General features: G+C 43.8%; 1 protein-coding gene across 6 annotated transcripts in view; it reads left to right on the top strand.

Annotated features, from left to right (window-relative positions):
- The window catches only part of ZC3H6 (zinc finger CCCH-type containing 6), a 518,680-nt gene that overhangs the window by 174,119 nt on the left and 329,454 nt on the right, over window positions 1-15,107 (top strand). For all 6 annotated transcript variants that reach the window (XM_085612199.1, XM_085612198.1, XM_085612196.1 and 3 more), the window contains one exon: window positions 3,681-3,930. In XM_085612199.1, coding sequence (XP_085468325.1) covers window positions 3,681-3,930 — 250 coding nt within the window. The remainder of the gene's footprint in view (window positions 1-3,680; window positions 3,931-15,107) is intronic.

The following is a 15,107-nucleotide window of genomic DNA, read 5'->3' as shown; positions in this document are numbered from 1 at the left end:
GAAACCCCTGCGTAAGAGCTACTCGTGTTCATAAATGTCTCGATCTTGTGCACCTGCTCTCGAATCTAATGCCATTAAAGCCGTGACAATGCATTCCAGATCACGGCGGAGAGAGCGGAGGGTTCCGGAATGCTTCGCTATACAGACTCCTTATGAATGCTTTAAAGGCATCCCACAGCGTCAAAAATTGGTGCACTGACTCAACATTATGTTGAAAATATTAAATTATTGCCTCACGTACTTCAGTGTGTAACACCTCATCTAACAAGGCAGTTATGGGGAAGCTCCAGGGTGGGTGTTGCGGAATAGTATCTGGCATTTTTATAGTTAGTAACACTGGGGAATGATTGGAGAGTGTTCTGGCAAATGCGAAATGTCAACAATTACATAGGCTAGGTTAGGGGAGAGTAACCAATAATCTATACGGGACCAGGTGCTATGGGCGGGCAAATAGAATGTGCATTCTCTGGCATCTGGGTGCTTAAGATGCCATGCATCTGCTAAAAAATGGGATTGGATAAGCTCAGATAGAGTGCGCGGGAAATGCGGTTGAATCAAGTGTTGGGTCATGGACAAATTGAAACATCCCCCTACAATATAGTGTGGGTACCTAGGCGAGCAATATGCATTGATATGTCTAAAAAACTCGGGGGCTTCTGTATTCGGCGCGTAGATGTTAATTAGCAGTAAGGGCATTATGCCAGTCTACTCGCTACTATCAACTAGCGTCCTGTAGGGTCCACCACTACTTCTCTTGTGACAAAGTATATTGTCTTATGTATTCGAATACATACCCCCCTAGAGTAAGTGCTGTAACTCGCGAAGAACCTGTGCGCGCCCGAGCTGAGGCAAATTAAGGCGTGCTGCTCGGTGCGCAGTGTGTCCTGGAGGAATGCCAATTTCACACCATGCCTAGCTAAATAGGCTAATACCTGTTGGTCCTTGCGAGGGTTAGACAGGCCGCGCACATTTCAGGACATACATTTTAACGAAGGGACGTGGTAATTATGTTAGATGTAGACCGGTGTAGACATGCGATATCGTAGTTAGTATGGATAAGGGAGCAGGCCATAGTTGTGTAATCACTTGTAGTGACTATAACACCCGGAGGGAGTACCATGCGTAAGCCATGAACAGTATAAAGCAATAGATCATTCTGTAGGGCAATGTATGAGACCATAAACCATATAATCATGAACATCCCGAAACACCCCTCCCACATATGACAGAAGTGGAATTGCTGACATAGGATCCCAACTATCAAATCCCTTGTGGAAAACAAACAAACAACATTGACGGAAGAAACCCCATACCGGCTGCGGGTATGCATGCTATAGTGCTGCTCAATCAACAGATTTAGTGTACCGTTCAACACAGTACCATGATAGCAGAGCCTGGGATAGTACAAAAAAGAAAAACTTTTAGCGTAATATTTTACATGTTTAGTAAACTTGTGGGGAGGTACCCACCACCTTCACCACGCAGGGGGCTGGATCTGCTGCGATAGTCCCTGCATGCGCATCTCCAGAGCAGCTGGATGTCACTCGGAGAAAAGATGCGCTGAGGAGAGCGTGCCACCCGCCGCAGCTGCAGAACCAAATTCGGAGCGATGGGTCATACAGAACTTAGTAGCCTTGTCTGCTGTTTCAAAGAAGTGACTTTTACCCTGATAATGTACACGAAGTTGCGCTGGATACTTGATATTCGCCTCTCGCAGAGCTCGTTTTACTTCTGTAAATTTACGATGTGCCTCTTGCACTATTGGAGTGAAGTCTGGATAAAACATTGGCTTCATATCTTGACAGTGAATTGTTGCTTTTTCACGGACAAGTTGCAGCACTGTGTGCCGGTCCTGGTAATTTAGTAGCTCGGCGATAATCAGTCAAGGTGGCGTTCCCGGGCTGGGCCCCAGGGATTTATGGGCCCTAGGGATTTATGGGCCCTTTCAACAGCAAACGAAGTAGTGAAGGCATCTCATCCGAATAGAGCAACAAGAAGGGTCTCAACGTAATTACCCATGCGTACTGTGTTTGTGGACTTGGAGATTCCCACGATGCGGATATTGTTTCTGCGAGACCTCGCTTCCAAATCTTTCCGCTTTCAACGCCGTTTGTCACAGCAATCTTTTGAGTTTATCAACACGTTGGGTATTGGTGGAGCGCGAATCTTCTACATATATGCATTGCTCTACGGCAGAAATTTGCGCCTCCTGCTGGTTGAGGCATTCATGCATAGTTTCCATCCCGGAGGCAATGCTATCCAGGTGAGCATCTATCGCGTTAAATCCAGCCCTTAATTCTGTAAGAATAGTGGCGATTCCCACGCTCGGCTCAGCACCCAACTCCCCGGCATCGCGGGCACCAGCCTCGCGCTGATCATCTTCACCACGCTTAGTAGAGTTGAACGATAATTGGCGCAGCCATGGAGCTGAGTGGCCCCTGATGGCTGGGGGTCTAAGCAAATATATCCCCAGGTTAGCAGGGCTCCCACTTTAGTAACTCTCAGGCTGTCAGAGCTGATGCTGTTGCGGCTCTTGATACTCACACCCGTGTGTCGAGTGGTAGTGCCGACCTACACTCGCTGCTAATTACATGCAGCACTGTCTGTTCCTTATACTGCCGAATATTGCTGCCAAGTGTCGAGTAGCTGGAGCACTCCCTTCAGCCCTTCTGGGTTACAGGGAGAATGTCCCTAAAGCATAATCTAGCGCAGGGCAAGTTTATCCAGGCCATTAGGTTTGTTATATGTACGTGGGGTGGTGCCTGTCCGTATTGTCAAAGCAGGAGACTCACTCCCGCTTCGTTCACAGCAGGGCCATCGGGCTGGGATAAGTGACACAGGGGCCTGGTATCTGCAGGAAGAAAGCTGGACGCTATGCAGTCCAGTGAGGTGGCATACAGAGCTCCACTGGCACTATGACTTCACCCTGTGTGCCGGACTCCAGACAGGCTTTCCATGCTGTTAGGATACTTAGAATCTCTGATGATGACGTCCAGTGCTCCTCCCAGACCAGAAAGAAGTTTGCTTCCATCAGAGTGTGCAGGATAAACAGGCAGAGAAAATTGGAGGTCAAAGATTTGTTGGTTTTCAAAACCAATAAATAAAAGTTTTTGTCATTTACAATGCCAATAGCTTAAACTCTCGCAAATGTGAGACCTATTGCATTGCAAATGCTTGATACTGTATCTGTTTATGTGATAGGGAATATATAAAACACAAACTTTCATCCCAAGGATAACGGCTCTTGAAGCTGTACAAAATAAATGCCTCAGAACGGCACAGATTTAAGTGGCCAAAGGCCACATTAATTTGTAATAGTGGTCAAAAAGTACAGTCGTAAGGGCTTTTAATGAATAGTCCTTTGCGTTCTCGCTCTTCCATCCTTCTTCATGTATGTTATTGGGCTGTGAACATCTGACACTGCTATTTTACTTTCAGTAGGAAGAATTGGTGTGTTTATATTACAATTAGTGTAGAGTCTTGCTTTACCATTAAATTTACAATGTAAATGGGCTGTCTAGTTGCTGTTCTCGCGGATAGACGCTCGGCCACAAGATAAATGTTTGGGTATTACAAATAAGTAGAGATGTGTAACAAAAGTTGTCTTTAAGATGTCTTAACTTAAGTGTATCCTATGCAAATGGTGACATATCTGATCATGACTGCTGTATCTTGTCTAGCATGGGCGCTCGTCAGGACACTACGCAACTTCCCAGAAAGACCAACAAGTTAAGAAAACAAAGTCAAGGGAGTATGATGAATACAATGACTACAGCGATGAGCAGTTTGGAAACTACTTTGAAGATGAAGAAGACGATTTTGCTGATCAGCTTAATCAATACAGACAAGCAAAAGAAACAAATAATGTTCCAGGACCTCCTTATAGTAACCAATCAGCGAAGAAGCAGTGTATGAAAGGAGTGCAGCAAGGTATGTCTTGTTTATTTAATGGAGAGCAGTGAAAACCTTTTTTCTTTGATTTTCAAAAGAGAATGTTATAACCTTTGTCATTAACATATGTGGTTGTCCTGTGAATCTCTTACCTTGGTAGTCTCTTCTCTGGTTCAACAACCTGAATAATTTAGTTTTCATCATGACATCGTCCTTTATTTTCCAACCTCTCTAAGTTGCCTGGCAGTTAGGGAAGGACCCCAAAGGTGTTTGCTTTTGCAAAATTTATGTCTAGACATGTATATCTCCGTGTTCAACTCTTAGCAGTAAGGCCCCATTAGTAAGTATTAAAACAATTGTAAGAGTCCAAGTTAATGTCCTGTAACTTTGGTCCCTATTTACCGTTCACAGTGTTGATGTATTACGATTACTTGATGAAGACTGTCAAGCGTAAATGGAGGGGGAGGAAAGGTTACATAAGTTCTTAATATTCAAAATGTGCCTGCTCTTTTCAGCATGGTGCTTTTTTAGATCTCTGTGATGCATGAGCACCGTGGGAGATGCTTTGATGAAACAACAGTGAATTGATACGAAGTGTTTACTGTATATGTTGTAAAGATGCAAAATGGTTTAAGTGAAAGGCCCGCTGCGCCTTGTGTGCACTCCAGTTGTACAACAACAGTTCCTGGAGTAGAGCTTTGTACCACATGCGTCACAAAGTTGTGCCAGTTGTGAGTGGATACAGATTGTACTACAAAGGTGGAATTACCCAGCCAGAGGTTGCACTTGATGTGTACTTGAAAGGTGATCATTGCATGTCCTGTACGGCCACTAACTGCATGCATAGATACAGGCTTTGTACTGGTGTATCACAGGAAGAATATCAGTTAGGCACAGCTGGTGACTGTATTTGAATTTGAAACAGACAGGTGAATGGTGTGCCCAGTGTGTACTACACAGACGTGCAAACACAAACACATAGCAACTGACTTTACGCTTACTTTTTTTAGAATGGTGACCAGGAACTTTTTTGAATTGAAAATGAAGAGATGTCTTTAAGCGGAAAATATTTTGTTTTTCAGTCTCAGGCATGCATTTTTAGATTGCTCAATTATGTAGGGTTCAAGGTGACATTGTTTGCTGCTCCATTGTAGATAGTGTCATATTTTCTTCCTGCAAATGCTTTGTCCATTTATTTGATGAGTCTAATACCGCAAAAGTATTTTTAGCTATACGTGGATGCCAGTGGTGTTTCATTTCAAGTGGTTTCAGTGTACATGCATTGGCACATATGCCTAAGTGTGGCACCTCCATTCTAGTTCTTATTTCCTGTGAAAGGAGCAGCTTTGACCATAAGCATGATTTGTGTTCAAAAGATTCTTCTATTCATGATCTATGGATTTGTGTGTCTAGTTGGGATCATCGGTTTACTGCGTTTACATGATTTCTTAAAATATTGTTTGCATTAAATCACCATTCCCACTTTTAGGACTCACTGATCGGGAATGGATGGCACAAATTCTTTTGCAGTCCTTAAGTTCCATGATATCAAAACATTTAGCCGAATTGAAGTCGAAATTATGCGATCTATTTGAGATCCTAATAAGAAATCGGGGCAATCTAAAGGTCAGGCATCACCGAACTACATTGAGGAGAGTCAGTCTAGTACCTGGTTATTTGCCTATTACTGTGTAGTATAGAAAACTAAAAATCGCTTTACAGCTGCATTATCTGTTATTTACCCAGATGTTTAGACACAGGGCTCCCATTTCGAGGGGTGTTTCAATACACGTAGGTCTTGAAGATCTCTCCGTTCAATTGATCTGTTCCTTTTCATATTCACATAAAATGACATCTATTTTTACACCTCCTTTTGTGATTCAGACATCACTTGGAATCTTTAAAATAAAACATTCTTGTTCATCATTTAGCCAGTATTGCGGTATCTTTCATAGATTTACATGCTTGAATCATTTCCCGTCGTCGAAGTGGGAGTCCCACGGTAATATAAACAAAGCAGTAATTAAAGAACTTCCATAGGCTATCATGGAAGAAATCATGCATTCAATAGCCAATTTACCTCCTTTTCTAAGAAAGACCAAACTTAAATACAACCAATCAGTAACTAACACCCTCTGGAACCTTCTCAAGAGAGGCTGAATCCCTCAGATTTTCACCACACGTTGTGTGTGAAGGGAGTCTCCCTGAGCTCTGCTAAGTTCTTCAACATTTCTCTCAGATAAGTCTAATTTTTTTACTGGACAAGGTCTGATAGGAAAGGACTATTTCGCCCTTGTAAATCCTGTGGGAATAAAAGGGTTGATAGTAATGATGCCCAAAGGATTGCATCTATTGCCTCTATCCTTATCATGAGGCAAAACAATGTAAAATCTGCTGCACCTATTCATCTAAGACTGTTAGAGATAGAGAGAGCAGACTTTTGTTGTGGCTGAAGAAGACACAAGGAGCGTCTTCTGATGAGGAGAGCAACACTTCCTCTAAATCCTATAAGATGCCCAGGTTGCCTGAGGGTCAGCCTGATGAGGTCAAGAAACACCCTAAAACGTCTCATCTGACCAAAGAAGCTCGTAAAAGGAGAAAGAACCTAAAGTCTCCTCAGAGCTAGTCTTATCACATCATTCTGGGACTTCTGAGGCTAAACTGGAATCTTCAGGACCTTCCAGGCATAAATCCAGCCACAGATCCTTGTCTGCGTCAGTTAACAGTTGACGCCTCTTTCTTCAGCAGCACCGACGACAACTACTCTCTCGTCGTCGAGACCATTGATGGCGCCTACGTCATCGACGGCGAGCATCAACGCCCGAAACCGTCCACACTGTCCTTACCGTGGATGAAGACGTCAACGACGAGGTTGCCATAGTCGACGCTGGTGACGACGACACCATTGCCATCGACGGCGACACCATTGCCATCGACAGCGACGACTTCTCACTGTCGACGATGACACCATTACCATTGACGACGGCTCCACCGTCGATGAAGGCTCCTCCGTTGACATCTGCGACTATTTTGACGTCGACAAGAAAATCAGGGTCTCCGTTGGTCCCATCATCGACGCTGCTCCCGTCGACAAAGTCTCTGCAAATGCAGTCCACACCATCAAGATTATCCAGAACATTGCTGCGGCCTGAATTCCAGTCGCCAGGCAAGATTTTACCTTTACTCCCAAGTCATCTTCTAGAGGAAACGGCTGATGAAGACCTCTTTGGGACTGCTCATAGTCCTTCTGTACTTCATGTCAAGTGTCAGGAGGAGGATGAGGACTATTATGACGAGGAGCAGTACTACCAACGCAATCCAGTTCCTCCTACACAATATCAGCATTTTAGATATTATGTTGATCCACCAAGGCAAGAACCTTCTCAATTACCTTATTCTTTAATAAAAGACTTGCAGGCCCTGCTCACGGACTACAGAAAAAAGTTCCTGCCCCAAGAGCAACACATTACTGTGCCACCTTCTCTATCAGCACCTCCTGTAGCACCGCTTACACCAATACCGCCTCCTCCTTCTACTCCTAGGATGACGTCACGTCCCATCATCCCTGTTCCTCCTACAGAATATCCATCCTCTTATGAAGAAGAGCCTGAAGAGGGAGAAATTCACGATCCTCCTCCACCCACTGATGAATGAGATAACTATTATACCTACACCATCCCCTTCTCCTTGTCGCCCTTCTGACTCCCCTCCATAGGACGTTGGAGGTTTTCATAATCTGATGCACAGGGCTACGTCCAGATTTCATCTGCCTACAATACTCAAGCAATCAGATTGTTTCCTATATGACTTTAAAGAACAATCTAGGAAATCTGTAAGATCTGTAACCATTATAGACCGTATCTGGCAGGAAGGACTTAAAGTAATGAAATCACCGGCCACTGTAATGCTGGCACTGCCAAAATTAGGTAAATACAGGGCGCCCGAGGATTCCCCTGCATACCTTATGGGTCTCTTCAAACCAGACTCTGTGATTTCCCAAGCGGCTCAGAGAAGATCAAAAAATCCTTCCACCCCCAACACATCTCCACCGGACAAGGAAGGAAGCTGTTTGGATTCCATTGAGAAGAGATTTTTGTCCATGTGTGCAATCTCTGTCAGGGCTGCTAATGCACTAGCCATTCTGGTCCACTATAATCAGCATATGTGGTCTGATATCGGAGCCATGCTGGAGTTTATACCGGAGGAAAATAAACCAGAATTTCGTATGGTCCTGGATGAGGGAGAGTGCACATCGGCCGACATTATAGACTGTGCCATTGACATAGCCACAACAGGTTTTTGTTAACTAGCTGGTGCGGCTGTTTTAAGACTCCAAGGATGGCTTAGGGCAACATCCTTCATCCAGAAGTGCAATCAAAGATACTGGACATGGTGTATGATGGAGACAGTCTATTTGGAAAACCTATAGACGAAGCTCTACTAACCATAAAAATGAATACAGACACAGCCAAACCATTAGGTACCCTACTGTATCGTAAAATGCATTTTCAGGGTGCACGAGGACGTGGATTTTCAGGCTATAGAGGCATTTTCCAGCGCACCCAAAACTATAAATCCTTTCAGCCAGGGTTACCAGCAGCAATCCTATCGACAGCCAACAACAACTGATTGCTCCAGGCAAAGCTCGCGCAGGAAACCAACATCACAAGCATGCGACTCGGGTCGCAAGCAGTGACCACATCAGGGTACCAGTTACTGCTTCCCCCACCGGTGAGGACGTTTCGAGTTATATCCATCAATGGTGCAATATTACAACGGATAGATGGGTCTTGGATCTCATATCTTAAGGCCACACTCTAGAATTCATCCAGCGCCCACCAAGCACTCCACCCAGGGGATCACACCCCCCTCGTTTTCACTTACTCAAACAGGAAGCGAAGAGTATGCTTCTGAAAGGGGCAATAGTAGCACAAAGAATAAAAGGCTCCCGCTTCTTCCTGATACGCAAGAAATCAGGAGAGTGGAGACCTATTTTAGACCTCAGACGGCTGAACAAATTCTTTAAAAACCAGACCTTCAGAAGGGTTACACTCTCCGACATACTTCCACGCCTCAACAACGGGGGCTGCATGATATCGCTGGATTTAGAGGATGCTAATTTCCATGTTCCTATACATCCCAAACACAAAAAGTTCCTCCGATTCACAGTGGCTGGTAACCACTATCAGTTCCGAGTCCTACCTTTTGGCCTCAAATCTGCTCCGCGGATTTTCACGAAATGTCTGACTCCAGCGGCAGCCGCCTTGTGGAACCAGGGTCTCCAAAGTATTTCCATAATTAGCGGTTGGCTCCTGAAAGCTTCATAGGCTAGTCTAGCTGCTACAGCTACAAGAAATTGCATAGATCTGTTCTGCAAATTAAGCCTTTCTATAAACCAACGAAAATCATAATTTTTTCCAAGTCAGACAATGACGTTCCTAGGGGCCGACTTGGACACCATTCAGAACAAAGCTTTCCTTTTGCAAGAAAGGCAGGAACGGTTGCAAATCTTGTCTCTCAGACTATCAAAAAGAAATTGCACTTCTGTGAGGACATACAAATCTCTTCTGGGCATGCTCTCCTCCGCAATAAACCTAGTGCCTCTAGCTCGTCTGCACACGAGGCCTTTGCAAGAGGAAATCCACTGTCAATGGATTCAAACTACGGAATCCTTCGACGACGTGATAACTATCACTCCACGCAACAGAGAGGCGTTTGGATGGTGGACTTTGAAGTCACTCCTTTCTCAGGGCCTCTCCTTTTTGCCTTTGATCCCGAAATTCATAGTCACCACCGATGCTTCCATGGAAGGTTGGGGAGATCATCTTCAAGACCTTCAGATCCAGGGAAAATGGTCCTCGTCCCAGCGTCAGATGCATATTAACTGGCAGGAGTTGAAGGCCATTTTTCTCTCCCTGCAGGCGTTCCTCCCTCGGATAAGGGATTCATCGGTTTTGGTCCGTACCTACAACACCTCAAGCATGTTTTATGTCAAAAAACAAGAAGGACCCAAATCTCTTACTCTCTCTCTCAGGATGCCCAGCAGCTCTGGAGCTGGCTCACATTTCACAGGGTATCCCTAACAGCGGAACATGTTCCAGTGCTTTGGAATACTCTGGCAGACACCCTCAGCAGGACCAAAGACAACTGCCACAAGTGGGAGCTCGAACAAAACCAACCGGATGGGGTTTTTTCACATTGGGGGAAACCAGCACTTGACCTGTTTGCGACCCACACCGATTTCAAATGCCAGTTCCTCGCAAGTAGATTCCCTCTCCCAAACTCTCATGGGAATGCCCTTTCAATGCGTTGGTCAGGAATATATGCTTACTCCTTTCCTCCCATTCCACTGATACCCAAGGTTATTACAAAAATGAAAATGGAGCACTGCCGCCTTCTTCTGATAGCCCCCAGATGGCCCAGGCAGCACTGGTACACAAAGCTTCTCCTCCTCTAGGAAGCCCAGCCCATCCGTCTGCTATTGACACCAACTCTGACCAGGAACCAAGGTCAAATGTGTCATCAGGAGCCAGCATCTCTTCGTTTGCATGCGTGGCTCCTGAATTTTTTTTATTCAAATTTAGGGATTTGACTATTGCACAAGAGTGCAAAGACATTATCGCCAGATCTTGTGAGGATAGCACCAACAAGACGTACAGACTGAAATAGAAGCGGGTCTGCCTTTGGTGTTTACAAAGCAAGGTACATCCGTATCTCTCTGCTCCAGAGCAAATCCTACCGTATTTACTGTCGTTGGCAAAGTCTGGTCTGGTCTACTCTTCAATTAAAGTTCATCTCACAGCTGTCTCTAGATATAGGCACTCCCTGAAACGTCTGTCTCTCTGCTGTACCAGAGTTGTACAGCAATTCATGAAAGGACTGTTTTGTACTTATCCACCTGTTCAAGCTCCACCCCCTGAGTGACACTTAAATGTAGTCTTATCATAATTGATGAAACAACCCATTGAGCTGACATCAAGTTCTTGATGTAGAAAGTAGCTCTCTTGCTCGCCCTAACATCAACTAGAAATGTTAGGGAAATACAAGGTTTCATCATAAAACATCCTTTCCTTCGTTTTACAGATGAAATGGTTATCCTCAGGACAAATCCAAAATCCATCCCTAAGGTTCCTTCGCAGTTCCACTTAAACAAACCTGTCACTCTCAGGGCTTTCTCCCCGGATCGTTCTACACCTGCGGAATGAACACTACACACTCTAGACATCAAGAGGTGTCTTAAATTCTATCTGCAAAAGATTAAGTCTATCCGCCAGACAGATCAGAAGGTTGTCAGGGCACTGCGGTTTCTAAAGCTACCATCACAAGATAGATAGCAGCCACAATTCAATTTTGCCACGATAAGGCAGGCCAACCTTTGTCAAGGACAGTGAAAGCGCACTCCACAAGGGCAGTCTCTACATCGGCTGCCATGTGCGCTGGGGTGCCACTGGAAAAAATCTGCAAAGCTGCGACGTGGAAAACTGCACATACGTTCACACAGCACTTCTGCCTGGAGTTGTCAAAGAGAGCTGATGTAGCCGTGGGACAGGCAGTACTATGTCATTTATTTCAGTACGGTGAGCCTCTTTAATTAGAGGATTTCTTTTTGTTGTCAGTATTGATCTGCATCTGAAAATGTATCTTTATTGCTTATAAAAGTAGGTATACTAGTTTAAGCTGACAATAAAGGTGTTTATTTCACATGTCAACGCCTTTATATGCATTTATTTTTACACCAACACTTTCACAAGATACTGCTTTTGTGAATATATTTTGAAATATTATTGGCACTACCCGCCATCCACTAAGGGTGCTTATTTATTTTATATTACTGCTTGCTATTCTGATTCAAGCATGTGAATCTATGAAAGATACCCCAATACTGGATAAGAAATAAGTTACTTACCTGTAACTGCAGGTATCCAGTATTAGTATCTTTCATAGATTCACATGCAACCCACCCTCTTCCCCGGAAAGGCTCCCCTTACACTCCAGTATTAATATCCACACTTGGGCTGGAGAATCTGAGGGATTCAGCCTCTCTTGAGAAGGTTCTAGAGAGGGTGCTGGTTACTGTTTGATCCTTTTTTTGAGAAAAGGAGGTAGATAGGCTGTTAAATGCATGGTTGCCTCCATGATAGCCTACGGAATTTCTTTAATTACTGCTTTATTTATATTACCATGGTGACTCCCACTTCGACGAGGACTGATTCAAGCATGTGAATCTATGAAAGATACCAATACTGGATAACTGCAGTTAAAAGTAAGTAACTTATTTCTTATTGCTGACACTTTGACAAAGCAACAACAATTTCAGTTCAACGATTGTTATTTCACTAGTAAAAATTTTTCTAAATATTGCAAAGTTTCAGTCTCAAGCATATTTAGACTGATATATTTGCTTACATAATTTAGATCTGTTTTCGATACAGACGTTTGGTAATCTTTGTTTTAGATGTGTTAGTTGCCTGTAGACTTCCTCTGCATCTTTGCAGTAGGTCGAGCTTTAACCAACCAATACAGTGCATTTAGTTCATTTAAGTGCTGTACTTTGACTCGAGCAATAGCTGGTTCTAAAAACTATAGCTCATAAATTTAAGCCTTGTAATGTGACAAAGCGGCAGACCCCCATGTTTGAGCATGAGGCTAAAATCTGTAATTGGATTAATGTCCTTTGTCATAAATGATTCAGCCCAGAAGAAGTTCACATTATGCCCACAATGTCAACCACGTCCTGTGTGGAACACAAATATTTTTGGTCAAACCTTTGTTCATATTTCACATCAGTTGTAACATAAAGAGGTGTGGAATGTGATAAAATACCTAATTTTCCAATGAACAAGATGCTTCAGAAGACTTGTTTAATGAGTAAAGAAATCCACTTGTCCCATTTGAAGCCTTATAGTGAGGTGACAAATTAGGGCAGCTTTCTCATATCAGAGCTCTTGTGATAGTGTCTCTGGTAATGCCAGTACTTGTAGTATGTCAGGGTTTAGAGCCTAGGAAGGCTCCAATTATGCTACATGTCTGATTATACAAGCCTCAGGACATATCAGTGGTTTATTTCAAATGTTTGAAATTCATATGCTTTACATTTCAGAGGCTCTATTACTTTATGGGATCTGTACAAACTAGTTTATTTCTCTTGGAAGGGGTCTCAATATGCCAGCATTTTAATCAAGCTTGACTGCTGATTGCAGCAGATTTCTGGATATGTCATCATTATATTTGAGCCATTTCTATTTCTTTTCTTCTTTGCTGTCTGAGAAAGTGCCTTGTGAAGTTCTCTGGCAAAGTAGTTTTCGACATTCACTTGATCTCACAAATCTTACAATTAATAAACCCAGATTATAATAGTAATCCAGTGCATGTGTGGCCAACTGAGGCTCGAAGAGGGCATCCACAGTCTGACCGTCTCCCCATGACCACATTGTGTAATTCTTGGAAATTTAACTGCAGCTCACTGTGTTCCACTTCCCTTGTTTGTCCTAACTGAGAATGTACCAAGCTCTGTATCAAACACTGGATATGGACTCTGTAGATTAACTCTAAAAGCTTTGTCAGAGTCAAAATATTATGGGCTCAATTCTCAAAGCTATGGACTCATGGAAGTGTGGCTTAGATGCAGAAAAGTTGGTTTCGCAGTCCTAAAATGATTTACTCCCATGAAGAGTTTGGTGTGAACAATTCCAGTAGCTGGGGCTGAAATGCCATGAGAGCTTGTATGCAAACAAAAACTGTAGAAGTTTTTAAATAAATGTCTTTATTGAGCATTTCAAATTAACATCAACAATGTATGCACATCGCATTTGTCAAATGATAAGTGAAAAAATAAAGTTCGACAATCCTACCATACTGTTTGGAAATATAACATTCCATTTACAACTATTTCACATTATTAACTATGCTTCAGCTGGAGAGCACTAGTCATCAGGACATTCTAGGCATCAGACAGTGCAGAGACATGTATAAACTGACGTGTATGGTGAGCTGCATTTCAGTCTGACTCATCACGCTCTATAGATGACCGGAAGGGGGCCCAGAAGCCTTTGGGGCGTGAGTTCAGGAGTTGCAGCTGTACATAGTCCTCCCCTACTTTTTAGCAACAACAGATACTCTAGCCTTCCAGAAGCTGTGGAGGGACGAGCACTACCCCATCGTAGTGCCACCTCTCTTTTAGCCAGTAGCAGCACCATGGATACCAACCTACGGGCGCAGTATGGCACCTCGAGGGTATATCCCAATAATGCCATTAGTGGACAAGGTGCTAGGTCTGCGTCCGTCATAGCTGAGATCCGTTCGAACACTGTCGCCCAGTAAGCATGTCCTGCAGAGCAAGTCCGGGCGCGGTGTGCAAAGTCAGTTCCTGCGCCGTGGCTCTTAGCACAGACATCAGATCTGGTGTGGTCAAACTTAGCGATATCAGATGGGGATATATAATATTGATGTAATAATTTAAAATGTAACAATTTGTGGCGTTGACAGATAGTCGGTGGGGTAAAATCATAAGGAGGGACGGAATAAGAAGGGAGGAGCGATTGTAACATGTTGCGCAGTCTCCTGATTATAAATTAGTCCATGTATGGAATAACCCTGTCCCATGGTCCCTCCAAAAGGGGTGTAACATGCCCATCAGGGAACAAGTCCCCCATAGTGTTGAGGTCATACCTATGAAGGGTGCATTGGACTAATTTCTCCCTAGCGAGCGGGAGCCAAGGGTTGTCATGCAGTATGTCCGTATCGTCGAGTGAGATTCCCTTGGGTACAATCTGGGTGTGCATGATTCAGTCAAGAATCGCTCTTTCAGGGCGCAGATAGGGTACTCAAGCATCAGGATGGTATGAACGGTGCATGTAATGGCATTGAGCCACTAGATAATATAGTTATAAGTCAGGGACACCTAGGTCCCCGCGCTTCGGAGGGAGTGTAAGTGTATCCCGACGAATATGTAAATGGGTTCCAGCCCATATTTTCCTTTAGTGTGTTGAAAAAGTGCTGTGTTAAGGAAATAATGATGTTAGTGAAGAGGTATAGAAAGCGAGGCAGGACTACCATTTTTATATTGCAACTCGCCCAGCTATTGACAACAGGAGTTTTATCCAGCGCTCTCCTGTGTACTAAGGTCCCACAGAACCGGCCCGTAATTTTGTTGCAAATACCTGCTCCTTTTCTCTAAGGATGCGGATGCCTAAGTATTTAGTTCCGTCAGGCGCCTA

Source organism: Triturus cristatus, chromosome 6, assembly GCF_964204655.1.
Source record: "Triturus cristatus chromosome 6, aTriCri1.1, whole genome shotgun sequence".
NCBI lineage: Eukaryota > Metazoa > Chordata > Amphibia > Caudata > Salamandridae > Triturus > Triturus cristatus.
Note: the sequence above shows the minus strand (reverse complement) of the source record. Positions and strands in the feature narration are given on the sequence as shown.